Genomic DNA, 14559 nt, shown 5'->3' with positions numbered 1-14559 from the left:
ATATCTATTTTTTTATTTTTTAAATTGCTTTTTATTCATTTTATCTTATTTTAGAGAGGGAGAGAAGGGCCAAAACCAAGATTGGGGGTGTAACCAACTGAGCTTCCTGGATGGGCACTCCAAGAGAGGTTGGATATTAAGTCTAAGTATTATTTTGCTATATTAGGGAATAGGTAGTGTTTCAGAATTTCCTCTTATGAAGATTTATAATAAATGCACTTTACTAAGGGGGTCATCTCTAAAAATTATTCACATTCTGTTACCAATTCTCTTTGATATACCTTTTTTGTGTTCAATGTAAATTATTTGGGATGAATGAATGGTGTCCGTGATTCTTTATTGTCAAGTAAAGCCTTCATGTTAAAATACAGAGAAAATTGTTTAAAATGTATCAAATAAGATTTCTCCAGATTAAAAATAAAAGATTTGGGCAGCCTGGGTGGCTCAGCGGTTTAGCATCGCCTTCAGCCCAGGGCCTGATCCTGGAGACCCAGGATCGAGTCCCACATCAGGCTCCTGCATGGAGCCTGCTTCTCTCTCTCTGCCTGTGTCTCTGCCTTTCTGTGTGTGTGTGTCTCATGAATAAATAAATAAAATATTTAAAAAAAATAAAAGATTTCTCCAGATGATTCTAATATAAATTAAGTTTCTATGTAATTAGGTTCTAAAGTATGTTATAAATGTTTGCTGATGGGATGTGATGGGGAATGCTCCTGAAGTGGTGACATGAAATAGCACCCAACAGTGAGCAGAGGTTTAATTTGGAATTTTGCTGACATGTTGCAGGTAATTTTCTTGTAGAAAACATACAAACAGCTCTACTTCTTAGTGAGTGCTGTGACATCACTCTGAAAAAAGAAAAGGGCAATGGCAATGGTATTTTTTTGGTCAAATTGGACCAGAAAGAAATGCTAATAAGGTCTGGAGAGGGTATGCTGAATAGCCAAATTTCAATTTGGGAAAGGGATCTTGTGGCTAAAAGAGAGTAAGAATATTCTTAAAATGATGTTTATAGAATTGTACATTGTTTTTCATTGATGTAATTGGTATAGTCTTAAAGAAGATGACGAGAGAAAACTTATTTTGAGAGACAGAAGAGCTTAATAATTCAGAGAGGTAGAGGTTCCAGCCTCAGTCTTGCCTGTTACTATCCACCTAATCTTTGTCACATTTAACCTTGCTGGGGCTTTTTCCCCTGTGGAGTGAAAATACTAGTACCCAATATGGTTTGGAAGGCATTTTTTTTTTGGAAGGCATTTTTGAAAATGGAAGATTAATTGCAAAGAATAAGCACCCCCAAAAGATTATGAAGAGATTTGAAGAGACAGGAGATAGAGGCTGGAAGCCAACTTGGGAGGGTATTAAATGAGAAGCTTATTTATTCATTCTATGTAGGCAGAAGTCTTTATTCCAGGACCGAAAAATTCAGGAGACCTCAGGGATAGTGCCCAGCGGCTAAGGTAAATTTAAAGAAAGGAATGAAAAAAAAATAAATGGAAAAAGGAAAGAAGAAAGGAATGAAATATATAGCTCATTCTCTCAGTAATGATTGAAACCAGAGAAATCAGAGTCACACACATACACACATGTCTGATTATTGCTTGAAAGGAAGATTAACTACAATAATTTGAATTACTTTGATGAGTTGACTTTAAAATCAATTCCAGGTACAATTGTATTAAAAGAAAAAGTCTTTTTTTTTAAATAAGTTACTACAAGTCACAGGAAAAGTTAAAATATATTTAATATAAATATTAAAATAATTAGCGATCAGTATGATACAAATTGAAAAAAAAACAATAGATTGTGTCATTTTTTTCATCAACACAGATATAAACATTTAAGTAAATATTTTTGCATATTAATCTAAGAGTATACAATAATAATAATGCACCTGACCAATTGGGCTTGGTTATAAAGATAGAAGTTGACCAGAAATAGGAAGTCTCATTTATATACTTTTTATATTAGTTCATTAAAGGAGGAAAAATATGTTCACATGAGAGAATCTGGAATTGCATTATGATATAGTAATAATTTCAAATAAAAATTCTGACATAGTAAAAAAATATTGCTTACAAATGATAGACATTCCTTACCAAAATTCTAGAAAAAATATCTTATCGTATAATGAAATATTAAAGATGGTGCCATTGTAAAAGAAAAGGATAGGTGTGTCATTACCACCGCTATTTTTCAACATTGTTTTTGACATCCAACATAATGGAATAATTCACTAAGATGAACTAAATGCTTTTTAACAAATGATGCTGGAGCAATTGGGAATCTAGTAGAATAAAACTTAAGTAAGATATGAATCTCAAACTAATCTTTAAACCACATATAAAAAGTACTTCAAAATGCCTCAAAATGTAAATTATAAAACTAGGATCCTGTTAGAAAAACACATAGAAAATCTTCAGGATCTTCTAATAGGTGAAGGATTCTTCGCTTTGACAGCAGAAGTATGATTTGTAAAAGGAAAAATTGATAAACTGGACCACAATGATTTAAAAAACTTTTTCTCTGGAAACATCCCTTTGAAAAGACAAGATGGAGACTATGAGGGAAATATTCTCCTATTAGTTATTAGGGAAATGTAAATTATAACCACAATGGTATATCAGGACATTGATATCAGAATAGCTAAATTAAAACACACACACACACACACACACACACACACACACCAAATTGTGGCAAGAATGCAGAGAAACGTGATCATTTATATATTGCTCTTGAAAATGCAAAATGATAGAACTACTCCAGAAAAAGCTCTGACATTTTCTTGCAAAACTAAACATATACTTACCATATGACTCAGCAGTTGCACACTTTGGCATTTATCCCAAGGGAAGAATAATTTATGTTCAAACAAAGCCTGTCAATAATGCTTATAGAAGCAATAGTCATAATAACTTAAAACTACAAAGGACAACACAGATATAGTTCAACAAATAAAAGGTGTAAAAAACTGGTGCATTCATGCCCTGTAATATTACCCAACACTAAAAAAGAAACAGAGTATCGATATACTCAACAACTTAGGTGGATCTCAGAGAGATGTTGAGTGAAAAATGCCCATTTCCAAAGGTTGCATATTGTATTATCCTTTTTACATAGTGTTCTTGAAATAACAAAATAACAGAGATGGAAAGTAGATTAATGTTTTCTAGTAATTGCAGAGGGAGGCTATTATAAAAGTTCCTATCACCAGGATAGAACTCTTCTCTACCTTGACTGTTGCTGGTCATATATGATAAAATTGCATAGAACCAAACATACTCCCATACACATGCACAAATGAGTACCTGTAAAATTAAAATCTAAATAACTCTGAGTGTATAAATATTAATTCCTTTTTGTGATATTGATTATGCAAGGTGTTGCATGTACTTAAGAGAAACTGGATGAAATATGTAAAGGATTTTCTCTCTTTTCACAACTGCATATGAAACTGCAAATAACTTAAACATATATATGTAATATTTAATATTGAAATAAGAATGAGAAATATTCTGTTCAAGGTAATGATAAACTGTATACAAGAAGGATTAAATCTAATAGGAAAAGTAAGGGCTCTATATGAAAAATAAAAGATGTGATATAATAAATGTACATAAAATGTGACTGGTATAAATAGTTCTGAATGAAAAGCTTCAATATTACAAAATGGTTAAAGTTTTCAAATTTGCTGTGCATATGTAGTACAATTTTAATAAGATTCTCCATTTGGTAGGTTGAAATATGATTTTAATGCCTATATAAAGGAAGATATGTTTGTAATATTTGAAATATCATTTGAATTTGAAATATTTGAAAATAAGATTATTTGGTATGTGTACTTGCCTTATAAGGTACTTTTTATATTAACATCTATATCTATATTTGTATTATAAAAGATGTAGTAATAAAATATGTGTAAGCATCTGTATCATAAAAGATACAGTAGATAAAATATGTGGAAATTACTTAGAAACAAAAAGAATATAAAAAAAATAGGTGTGTGTATATATATGTGTGTATATATATATATATATATATATATATATATATATATGGTTTCTTTTTTTAAGATTTTATTCATTTATTTGAGAGAGAGCACAGGGGGAGGAGCAGAGGGATGGGGGGAATAATCTCAAGCAGACTCAGTCCTGAATGCGGAGCCTGTTGTAGGGATCAGTCTTGTGACCCTGAAATCATGACCTGAAGTGAATTCCAAAGTAGGGTACTTAACTGACTGCGCCACTCAGGTGCCCTGGTTTAGACAAATGTATGATGACTTGTATCCACCATTATAGATCATACAGTGTGGTTTTACTGCTCTAGACATCCTCTGCACTCCACCCATCCGTTCTTCCTCGCCCTCCCCCACCCTGTCCACAATCCCTGGCAACCACTGATATGTTTAGAGTCTTCATAGTTTGCCTTTTTCAGAATATGACATAATTGGAATCACATGATGTATAGATTTTTCAAATTGTCTTCTTTTACCTAGTAACAGGCATTTGAGTTTCCTCTATTTTTCATCCTTGATAGTTCTTTTTTTTTTCTAAATATTTTATTTATTTATTCATGAGAGACACAGAGCGAGAGAGAGAGAGAGAGAGAGAGAGAGAGAGAGAGAGAGAGGCAGAGACACAGGCAGAGGGAGAAGCAGGCTCCATTCAGGGAGCCTGACGTAGGACTTGATCCCAGGTCTCCAGGATCAGGCCCTGGACCAAAGGTGGCACTAAACTGTTGAGCCACCCGGGCTGCCCTGATAGTTTATTTTTTATCACTACATGATAGTCCATCATCTGGATATATCACAGTTTTTTTATTGATTCACCTCCTGAGGGACATGTTGGTTTTTTCCAAGTTTTGACAGTTATGAATAAAGCTGCTATAAATGTTCATATATGTGGATATAGGTTTTCAACTCATTTGGGTAAATGCCACAAAGCCCAAATGCTGGATTTTATATTTAGTATTATGATTAACTACTTAACTGTCTTCCAAAGTTGCTATAGCACTTTGCATTCACTCCAGCAATGGATGAGAGTTGGTCATTTTATTTATAACTGAGAACTTCTCTGATGCCTTTTGCAAGATACTTCTCTTCCTTTCTTTGAACTTCTACAATACTCTGAATCTTCATTCTGACATTTGGCATATTCTTTCTTGCTTTGCAAGTGTGAAACCCTCAGGATAGATCATAGATAGGCCTCCAGCAACTTTTACAATATTTCATTTAAAATTTTGAAAACTAAAGGTCCAGTATTTGTTGAATGAATAAAGAAAGTTCATATTCTGATGTGTCAGACTATCAAATGGAGCATTTTGTTTTGAAAATCTATATATAATCACAATGTCCAATACTAGCCTTGGGATCATAGAGTTCTTATTATCGCCATTAGTAAAAAATTTTCCAGGTGTTTCTTAGCAGTTATTTTGTGTGTTAAATATGTGGTTGATTCATGTGAAAGGAAATTGCATTTGAAATTATTGATTCTTTACCCCAGCTTTTTGGCTGGAAGAAACAAAGCTCCCACTGCAATAAGTGCTGAACTTTTAAAAAACAATATCTAATGAGGTTAGTATATATCTTTGACATTTTATTTCCAACCAAAGTGAAGGTCAGCACTGAGAGGTAACAAAGATGATTTTATACAGTAAATAAAAAGTGCCATTGAAAAGAAAATGAAATACTTCTAATATTCTATAGCCTCTTGTATCAAAAGCATGTTTGTTATACCTGATTTTGGTACCTAACCATAGTATCTTCCACTTCCTAGATTCTTGAGTTTAAAAGGAGAGTGCAACTAATTTTTATGTCAGGGACATATATAAATGTGTGCTTTTCATTAATATTCTGGATTTGTATTATTTGAATTCTTATACTTCACTCCTAAATCTATTTAGTATTTGTTTGGTGGTAATTGTTTGCTGGAACTTCGTATTCACTCTGCTTATTTGGTGAACTTACTTCTGAGTTGGGAAGTTTTCTTCATTATTTATATCAGGATCTTCAACTCTCTTTAGTGTTTATAACAAAAATACAAATTTAGCATTAGAAGAGTATGTCAAAGTTATTTTAGAAAGTAATGGACTAGATTATGGTTAATCTCTGAAAAATGCGTGGTACAATGCAGAACAGGAACTCTTCAACTGCTTTTATATTACATATTGCTCCATAGCAAGGGGTTGCTCTATTAAATTTGTGCTAGATGAAGACAATTATAGTATTTCAAATAACTTAATACCTTGAAAAAATTCATGAAGCAAAAAGCTTCAAATGTCAAAGACCATATGAAGATAACTGTATTGTTTTCTAGTTAACATAACTTTGAAAGAAAACATTCCAAATTTTATAACTCATTAGTTTTAAAAACTAACATGAGATAAGTGCCTAATCTCAGATTTATTTTATTTTAGATGAACTTACAAATTCATCAGAAACTAGATTGTCTTTAGAAGACCTCTTCAGGAGAGATTTTGTGCTTCATGACCCTGATGCTCGATGGATCAATGGTATGTGCATGAATTTGTATGTGCTATATTTATTTTGAGTTCCATGTAATTAAAATTAAAGCAAATAATGATATTCATTAGTTAGTATTTTAATTGACATTGTGCTTCAACAATTACATGTAGCAATACACTATTTAATCAGAAATTAATATCTTGGCTCTTGTGAGATAAAACTAATTCCTAAGATAGATCATCAAATTATTCTCCAAGTATTAGACACACTGTTCTATCTCTGCTATTCTTCACGATCACGAATTATGTGGCTTTAAGCATGGGTTAAATCTTAACATTTTTCTGGATAATTCTTCTTGCTGTGGAAGTATAGATTTTGGGAGCCTATATAAGCAAGTGCTTCAAATTAGGCAATCAGATGCGTTTTCTTTTCTCTTTTTGGCTTTTCTTTTTAAGCTTCAGTGCTACAAAGTGGGAAGAATCTTTACAAAGTTGAAATACTTGGATGTGGCATGGAAATATACTGCACTTTGTCCTTTTCTGGCTTGGCAAAAACATTGCCTCCTTTCCCTCGGGTTATTTCTGATTTTATTATCAAAAGTTCTAAAAAAGCATTTAGATTAAAAAAGAAACAACCAAAAATAAAAACCATTGAATATCTTCATGGACTGTGGTTTGTCTTAATGTGAGGTAATAGGGGACATTACTGCAAAATCTAGTCATGAGAAATATGTTGGTAAAAAGGAAGTCATGTATCCATTCCTTGAATATTCCAAATTGCCTGACCATACTAATCACTGTTGTTAGATAGCTGTTAATCTTTGCCCTTCACTTTATTTAGACATAATAACTTTGCTTGTTTGCAAGGCATGGAGTCAATTATTTGTATGACAGATAAAAAGAGCTTTGGCTTTTTATCTAATAAAGATCATCTCACATATAGTCCGTTCTTTCTTCTCTAATATTCTAATTAAGGGCATTTATGCCTGCAAATTAAATGATAATTTGTGGAAGCTATAAAAAGAATGTAACTTAGTTTGTGAGGGCAGAGGCCAAATCATACTTGTTTACCTAGCACTGATACAGTTCCTTGAGATCAGCAGGCACTCAAGATTTGAATAAATGAATGAATGCATTTAATTGAAGTCCAGTGTTATTATTTTTAGATAAACTCAAGTTACAGTTAAAATTGGCTGAAAGATGAGTGTGTATCATGGTGATGGTACATGATGGTATTATAGATAGAGAAAACAAGATAGCATTTTATTAAATCATTTGTATATTTATATTTTGAATTGTTCATAAATTTGAGACTTGCCATACTGTTGCTTTGCACTATGATTACTTTAGATGTACAGTATGTTTAGTTCAAATGAGCGCTATGGCTAAGGAAGGCTAAGAAAAACTTATATAATTACCAGATATTGCATGGACCTGTCACAAATCTTTCTCCTGCTTTTAATTTTAAAATCATTTTTGTACGTCCTAGTATTTCTATTTTGTATCAAAGGTGACATAAAAATTGTGGAAGAAACTCAGGGTCATTAGATTTGAACTGCTCAGGAACATTCTGTTTTATTTAGCATGATTTTGGCCAAACAGCAGAAACTAATGTAGTCTTTGACTTTGGAAAGCAACAAAAAAACATGGGCTTCATCTCCCTTCTCAGGTGAGCTTGGACTATTTAAAGAGGCATTTACTCCTGTGTATAACTGACTCTTTGATATTGAAGTGCCAAATGCCTGGACAGATACTTAAGCAGTGAACTGCATACTAAATTAAGCCACATTTCAATATCTAGGACACACATTCTACTTTAACACTTTAAAAGATACCGAAATAATATAATTGCAGTTAATCATTTTCATCATTGTTTTCATAATTTCTTTACCAATCATTGGTAAGTGATCTTGAGAGAATACCCCAGGACAAAGCTGCAGCCGTATTATAATACTCTAAGTAAAACCTAAGGCCTAAACATTTATAAAATAATTTGACATAAAAACAATTTTTTGAACAAGGTTAAACAAAATTTAAGCTTTCAGGTGCATGCAGTCTTTAAAAATACCACTGAAAAAATTGACTCACTGTCAGTAGATTGTGTGCACCAGGTTGCTTTTCATGCTTTTGAAGTAGAGGAATAGATTTGTGCTCATTCATTTCTCTTATCCAACTCAGATCTCCTTTCTGGCAATCACTAGATACTTGGCCTATTTACATATTCTTCACATGGCCAGAAAATACAGTGGGAACTATATGGATAAAATGTGTAACCTTGGCCTCATTATCACAGATTATATCTAAGGGTGAAATGTGATCTTTTTCTTTATGAGATGTCTCATAGGTCATCTTACTATATAAGTGGCTTGAAGGAGTCAAAGCTGAGCTCATTTGAAGGCTTCATTTAATTCTTGGAGGTCACCTAGGAACACTTAATGCATTACTGATCAAGGAGAAGGAGGGAGTTGAGATGGCCCTGGCATGTCTAAGATGTAGCACAGCCATGTCGTTCATTATGCGGTTTCTCAACTAATATATCTGTGAATGTCATCGCAGCCTTGGATGGGTGCTCATGTTCATGGCTAGCTTAACAACTGCCTTCCCCCAAATCTGCTCATATCCTTGAAATCTCCATTTTTATAGCATCTTCTTCCTAGTTATGTCACCTTGAAACCTGGAAATCTGTCTTCGGTAACATTACTCATTTCCTCACATACATTTGATGATCAATCAATCATCAAAGAAAGACCTAACATTAATTGACAGCCTTCTGTGTTAAGTTTTGTGCTGGATGCTTTCTATACATTTTTCATGAATAGCATTTAAAGTTAAAATTATTAACCCCAGAAAACTGAGACTTCAGCAAAAAAGTGTATCCGAAAACACTGCTGATAAGAGATGGACTCTGGTTTACTCATTATGTAAATGTAAAAGTTACTGTTTTTCATTGTTCGGCTCTGAGATACCATTCTCAATCTCTAACATGTGCCAGCTACTTTAATAATCTCCTTGCTATAGATTTCATTGCTTTAATTATTTAATATTACAGTGATGTCCTTTCCCTAGGTATATCCATATAATGTTTTACCTTATGTGGTCACTAAAAAAAAAAAAAAAAGATACATAAGCATTTTTATTGATAGGCTTATGAAATAAAAAGTGAACAAAGAGGTCTTCCAAACAGTGTTGATGGCGTGTGATATCACACTATCTATATTGTGTACCAGTGAATGTGTCCAGAGGGCTGGATTTGGACTTTTTTTTCATTTTGCCTATATATTTTTTCTAAATTTTCTTTACCAAAGAATATATTTATGTGACTTCTATAACTAATTATGAAAAAAAATGCACTCCCCCTTTTTTAGTCATATAGGTCTCCAACCAATCCCTCTATCAGTTCTTGTCAAATACAACTTTATAAGGTCCAGCTGAAAGGATTTATGTACTTCTCAAAAAACATCAGAAGAACCCCTTTGCCAGTTGTGACAAGTTCAACTCATTTCCCAAGATGATATCCAAAATAGATATGTAAATCGGGGTTTTTTAAAATTATGTGTGATACTATGACATATCGATATAGGAAAGTCACTAAAATGAGACAAACCAGGGCCTCTCAGCAATTTTTTAAAACCTACTAATGTTAGTGTTTTGTTTTATTTTGTTTTCATTTAAACTGAGGATGATAGTTCCCATATGTAGAAGCATAGTGAAAGTTAAATAACATAATATTTAAAAAGCAAATATAACAAAGGTAAAGGCAAAAAGAAAAAGGTAAGAAAATATGTAAGTAAAAAATGAAGATCTGAAGCCTTGTACATCTTCAAATGGTTAGGATCTTGATAGCCACTTTTAGAGATTATGTAGACTGAGGGGGGCACCTGGCGGGTCATCACTTGGTATTATGCTATATGTTGGCAAATTGAACTCCAATAAAAAAGAGAGAGAGAGAGATTCTGTAGATACCGGATATTTCTTTGTAAATCCCCCTTTCATCCTGATGAACAGTATATGAGATATTGAATAGAAAATGAAAACCCATTGTTGTATTCTTCATGAAAAAAAATAAAGCAAATGATGGAAATAATATCAATAATAAGAGAACTAATGATTGGGTGAATCAAACATGAAGCTTGTTTGTTATTTTTTGGCACTTTTATCATACTAGAATTTTTGTCTATCCATTCACTGTGTTGCAGAAGCTTTGGATATTTTTGTAGATAGAGAGCTAGTTACAATTCTGACAACATTCTCACTCCCAGCCCTCCCAGTCATAATTTTAACTCTTTTGTCTTACTTTTTATCTTCCAGAAAAAAATTTATAACCATCAATCAAAACGATAGAATTGAACTCAGGACTATGAGATTTCAGGGGATAATTTATATTTTTATTACAATATAATATATAAGGACAAAATGTTGTTAGTATATGTGCAAAAGTAGATATATAGTTAGATGATTTATCTTCATCTAGTTTTCCATCTATTTAATGGAATATTTTAAAGCTATAAAGTGATTTTGTGAAAGAAACAAACTAGAACAGATCAGAATAAAATGTGAAGCAAAAACAGTTGAATATAGAATTGCAGTCATATAGAATTATGTGCACAGTACATTCATAGTTATGTTACGTGCATGTACACAATATAGATGCAAAGAACATGGTATCAGGATTAAATATGATAATATATCGGGATGCCTGGATAGCTCAGTGTTTGGGCACCTGCCTTCAGCTCAGGTCGTGATCCCAGGGTCTAGGATCAAGTCCCGCATCGGGCTTCCTGTGAGGAGCCTGCTTATCCCTCTGCCTATGTCTCTGTTTCTCCCTCTCAGTCTGTGTCTCTCACATGAAAAAAAAAAAAATAAATCTTAAAAAAATATATGATAACATCTTAGGTAACTTTCTTTTTTTTTTTTTGTTAAGTAACTTTCTGAAGGAGTGATTATGAGTTACTGTTTTAATTTTTCTCCTTTTTTGTCTGTATTTTGCAAATATGCAACAAATGTTACTTCTTTAAGATATAAAAAAAATTACTAAAATTCTTACTAAAATGTAAATACTCTCAGCTCACTAAATATTTATTTTGTCACTGTTTAGGGCACTTATTTATTATTTAAAAACAAATTAGATGGTGCCTGGAGGACTCAGTTAAACATCTGACTCTTGGTTTCAGCTCAGATCTTGATATTGAGTCCCATATCAGGATCTGTGCTCAGTGCAGAGTCTGCTTCAGATTCTCTCTCCCTCTCCCCTTTGCTTGTTCTCTCCCCCTCTCTCAAATAAATAAATAAAATCTTTTTTTAAAAAATTAAGAAAACAAGTTAGAGACATGATCTAAAATGAGTGCCAGGGATATCTGACAGGGGCTGGGGAGTGTGGAGCCCTTAAAGATGTGAGGGAGGACACTAGAAATACAGTATCATCTAGGGAGACCTAAAAAGAGCTCCCCACCCCTGCAACCCTAGGATGAAAGACAGACTATGTTCCTTTTGCACAAAGACCAACATGAGAGAGAGAGAGGTACAGATAGAACATAGGGTTGTTACAAAGCCTGGGAGAAGGGGAATGTTCTTAGTGCTGTGCTGGACAGCCTTTAAAAAAATATTTGATTATAGTTGATACACGATGTTACATTAGTTTCAAGTGTACAGCATTCTGATTTGACATTTCTATAGGTTATGCTGCACTCATGCAAGTGCACCTGCCATCTGTCACCATGCAATGCTATTGCAGTATCAATGACATATCCCTAATGCTGTGCCTCTTCTTCCTGTGACTTACTCATTCTGTAACTGGAAAAAACTTGCATCCCCCACTCCTCTTCACCCATTTTCCCTCCACACCCTCTGCCTTCTGGCAACCAGCAGTTCTCTGTATTTATGGGTCTGATTCTGCTTTGGGTTCATTTGCTTATTTATTTGTTTTGGTTTTGTTAGATTCTACCTATGATTTCAGTCCAGCAGGATCCGATCTGGACTAACTTCAGGGGTGAAGTATTTTTTTAAGATTTTATTTATTTATTCATGAGAGACACACAGAGAGAGGCAGAGACATAGGCAGAGGGAGAAGCAGGATGCAGGACTTGATCCCAGGATGCCAGGATCACGACCTGAGCCAAAGGCAAACACTCAACCACTGAGCCATCCAGGTGCCCCAGGTGAGGATTCTTATAATAGCAGTTTTACTCCGTATTTCCCAAGAGATTGGGACAGACTAGTCCCTGTATTTTACTAATGTTCTTTTCTTCTCTCAGTAATAAAAACATATAAAGGATGATTAAAATTATGACATCCCTAGTTCCTGATTCATAGCTCAGATAACTGAAAAATTAGGTTAAAATATAATTAATTGTTTCCTGCCAATGTTTTTTTTATTTTTTTAATTTTAACAGTAACATGTCAAAACAACTTATTATCAAGAGTAGACCATTTCCTTCCAAAATTAAATAAGTACTTAGAAAAGTATGCCATTAAGATACTTTCTAATCTCTAAATCACCAAAAATATTTTCCTTATCACTATATGATTTATATGTCATAAATTTTAAATTAATCTACATTAGGGCACTTGAAGTAAAAAATAAAATATTTGCTATAAAAATCATACTATGGTGAACTTATATACTAACTACAAGTATTCAAATTTTTATTTGAAATTTAAATATAAATAGCTTTTTTAAGGAAATATTTTTAAGATTCCAGCTTGCCTTAAAATGATGTAATTTATACTAAACACTAAGAGAGAATAGAGGTAAGAGTTTACCCATAAAATCCGGTGTTAATATTTCAGGGGGAAGAAATTCAGGAAGACAATATTTCTATGTTTTAGAAATACAAATTACTTTAGAGAATTTAAATGGGGTTGGAAATAGAAACCAGACTTTAAGAGAACTGCATTTCAATTCATAAAAGAAGGAGGGAAAAAGTCTAAGTAGGATGAAACAGTTATGTTTTAAGTTCGTCAACAAGCATTACTGAGTTTCAACTATTTGCCCTGCATAGGTTTTTGTATATTTCAAGTGGGATCTGTGGACATTTGAAAGGTTTGTGATAAAATAAATAGTCATAGTAGTCAAAGTGCATTTCACACAATTGTGGTTAGTCTTGGCTTTGTAGGCCCAAAGACTGAGTTTGTCAACACAAACGTAGGCTAATAGACATTTTGACATTGACATATATCTTTCCACTAATTTGTCCATCTATCCTTTCACACGTTTAAGACATATTCATGGAGCATAGCCAACAATTCTTGTAGATACAAGGGCATAAAGATGAGTAAGTCCTTTTTGCCCTAGGAAATTATGAATATTAAGGTTCTTTCCCCATTGTGTACAGTATATTTTCTGATAACTAGGGTTTAAAGAAGTGAAATTAGTCATCCAATGCTGCTATTGGGCTGAATGTAGGTATAATGAGATTTATGAGAAATACTCACTACAAACTATGATGAAGTTTGATTCACCTTTTTTCTCCATAATCTAAAATAAATCTGCACATCCCACACCTCTCTCTCAGATATGATGGAGGATACACACTAGCACATTTTGGTTTTTGAACAATTTTTTGTTCTTTTTGCCTCACTTTATTTGATATAGTCTTCACTTACATGTGTTAATAGTCATACTAATATATACATGTATCACTGACAAGGTTACAAGAAATAAAATATAATTAAGGTACCTAGAAGATTTAGAAACTATATGAAAATTCTATGATAAGTTTCTGGATTACTACTTATATAAACACACAAAACAGTTGGAACTAAGAGATTAGTTTGATTTAAGATTAACTGGAATAGTGTTTACAGAGGAGATGAAGTCCAGTGTCCATGTAGAGGGCAGATAAGCATAGGAGAAAAGAGAGGACATCACTGGGAGACTAAGGCTGTGTCATGACAGTTTCATAGAGATTAGCATAATATATAGGATTAATGAAGAGTAATGCTGTGTGTGTGTGTGTAGTATTTAAAATTAATGGTGAAGAAGTTGATCAATTCAGTATTGGCATATAATTAAAATATTAATATTATCATTTTACTCCACTTGTTATACTTTAAATACTATTAGATTTAATATTTTTATTAAATCATTTGAAACAG

General features: G+C 32.9%; 1 protein-coding gene across 4 annotated transcripts in view; it reads left to right on the top strand.

Moving 5' to 3' along the window:
- DPP10 (dipeptidyl peptidase like 10) overlaps positions 1 to 14559 on the top strand; it is a 1275784-nt gene that overhangs the window by 838217 nt on the left and 423008 nt on the right. For all 4 annotated transcript variants that reach the window (XM_072788965.1, XM_072788964.1, XM_072788966.1 and 1 more), the window contains one exon: positions 6418 to 6513. In XM_072788965.1, coding sequence (XP_072645066.1) covers positions 6418 to 6513 — 96 coding nt within the window. The remainder of the gene's footprint in view (positions 1 to 6417; positions 6514 to 14559) is intronic.

This window comes from Canis lupus, chromosome 20 (genome assembly GCF_048164855.1).
Source record: "Canis lupus baileyi chromosome 20, mCanLup2.hap1, whole genome shotgun sequence".
Lineage (NCBI taxonomy): Eukaryota > Metazoa > Chordata > Mammalia > Carnivora > Canidae > Canis > Canis lupus.
This window is presented reverse-complemented; position numbering and strand designations above follow the sequence as displayed.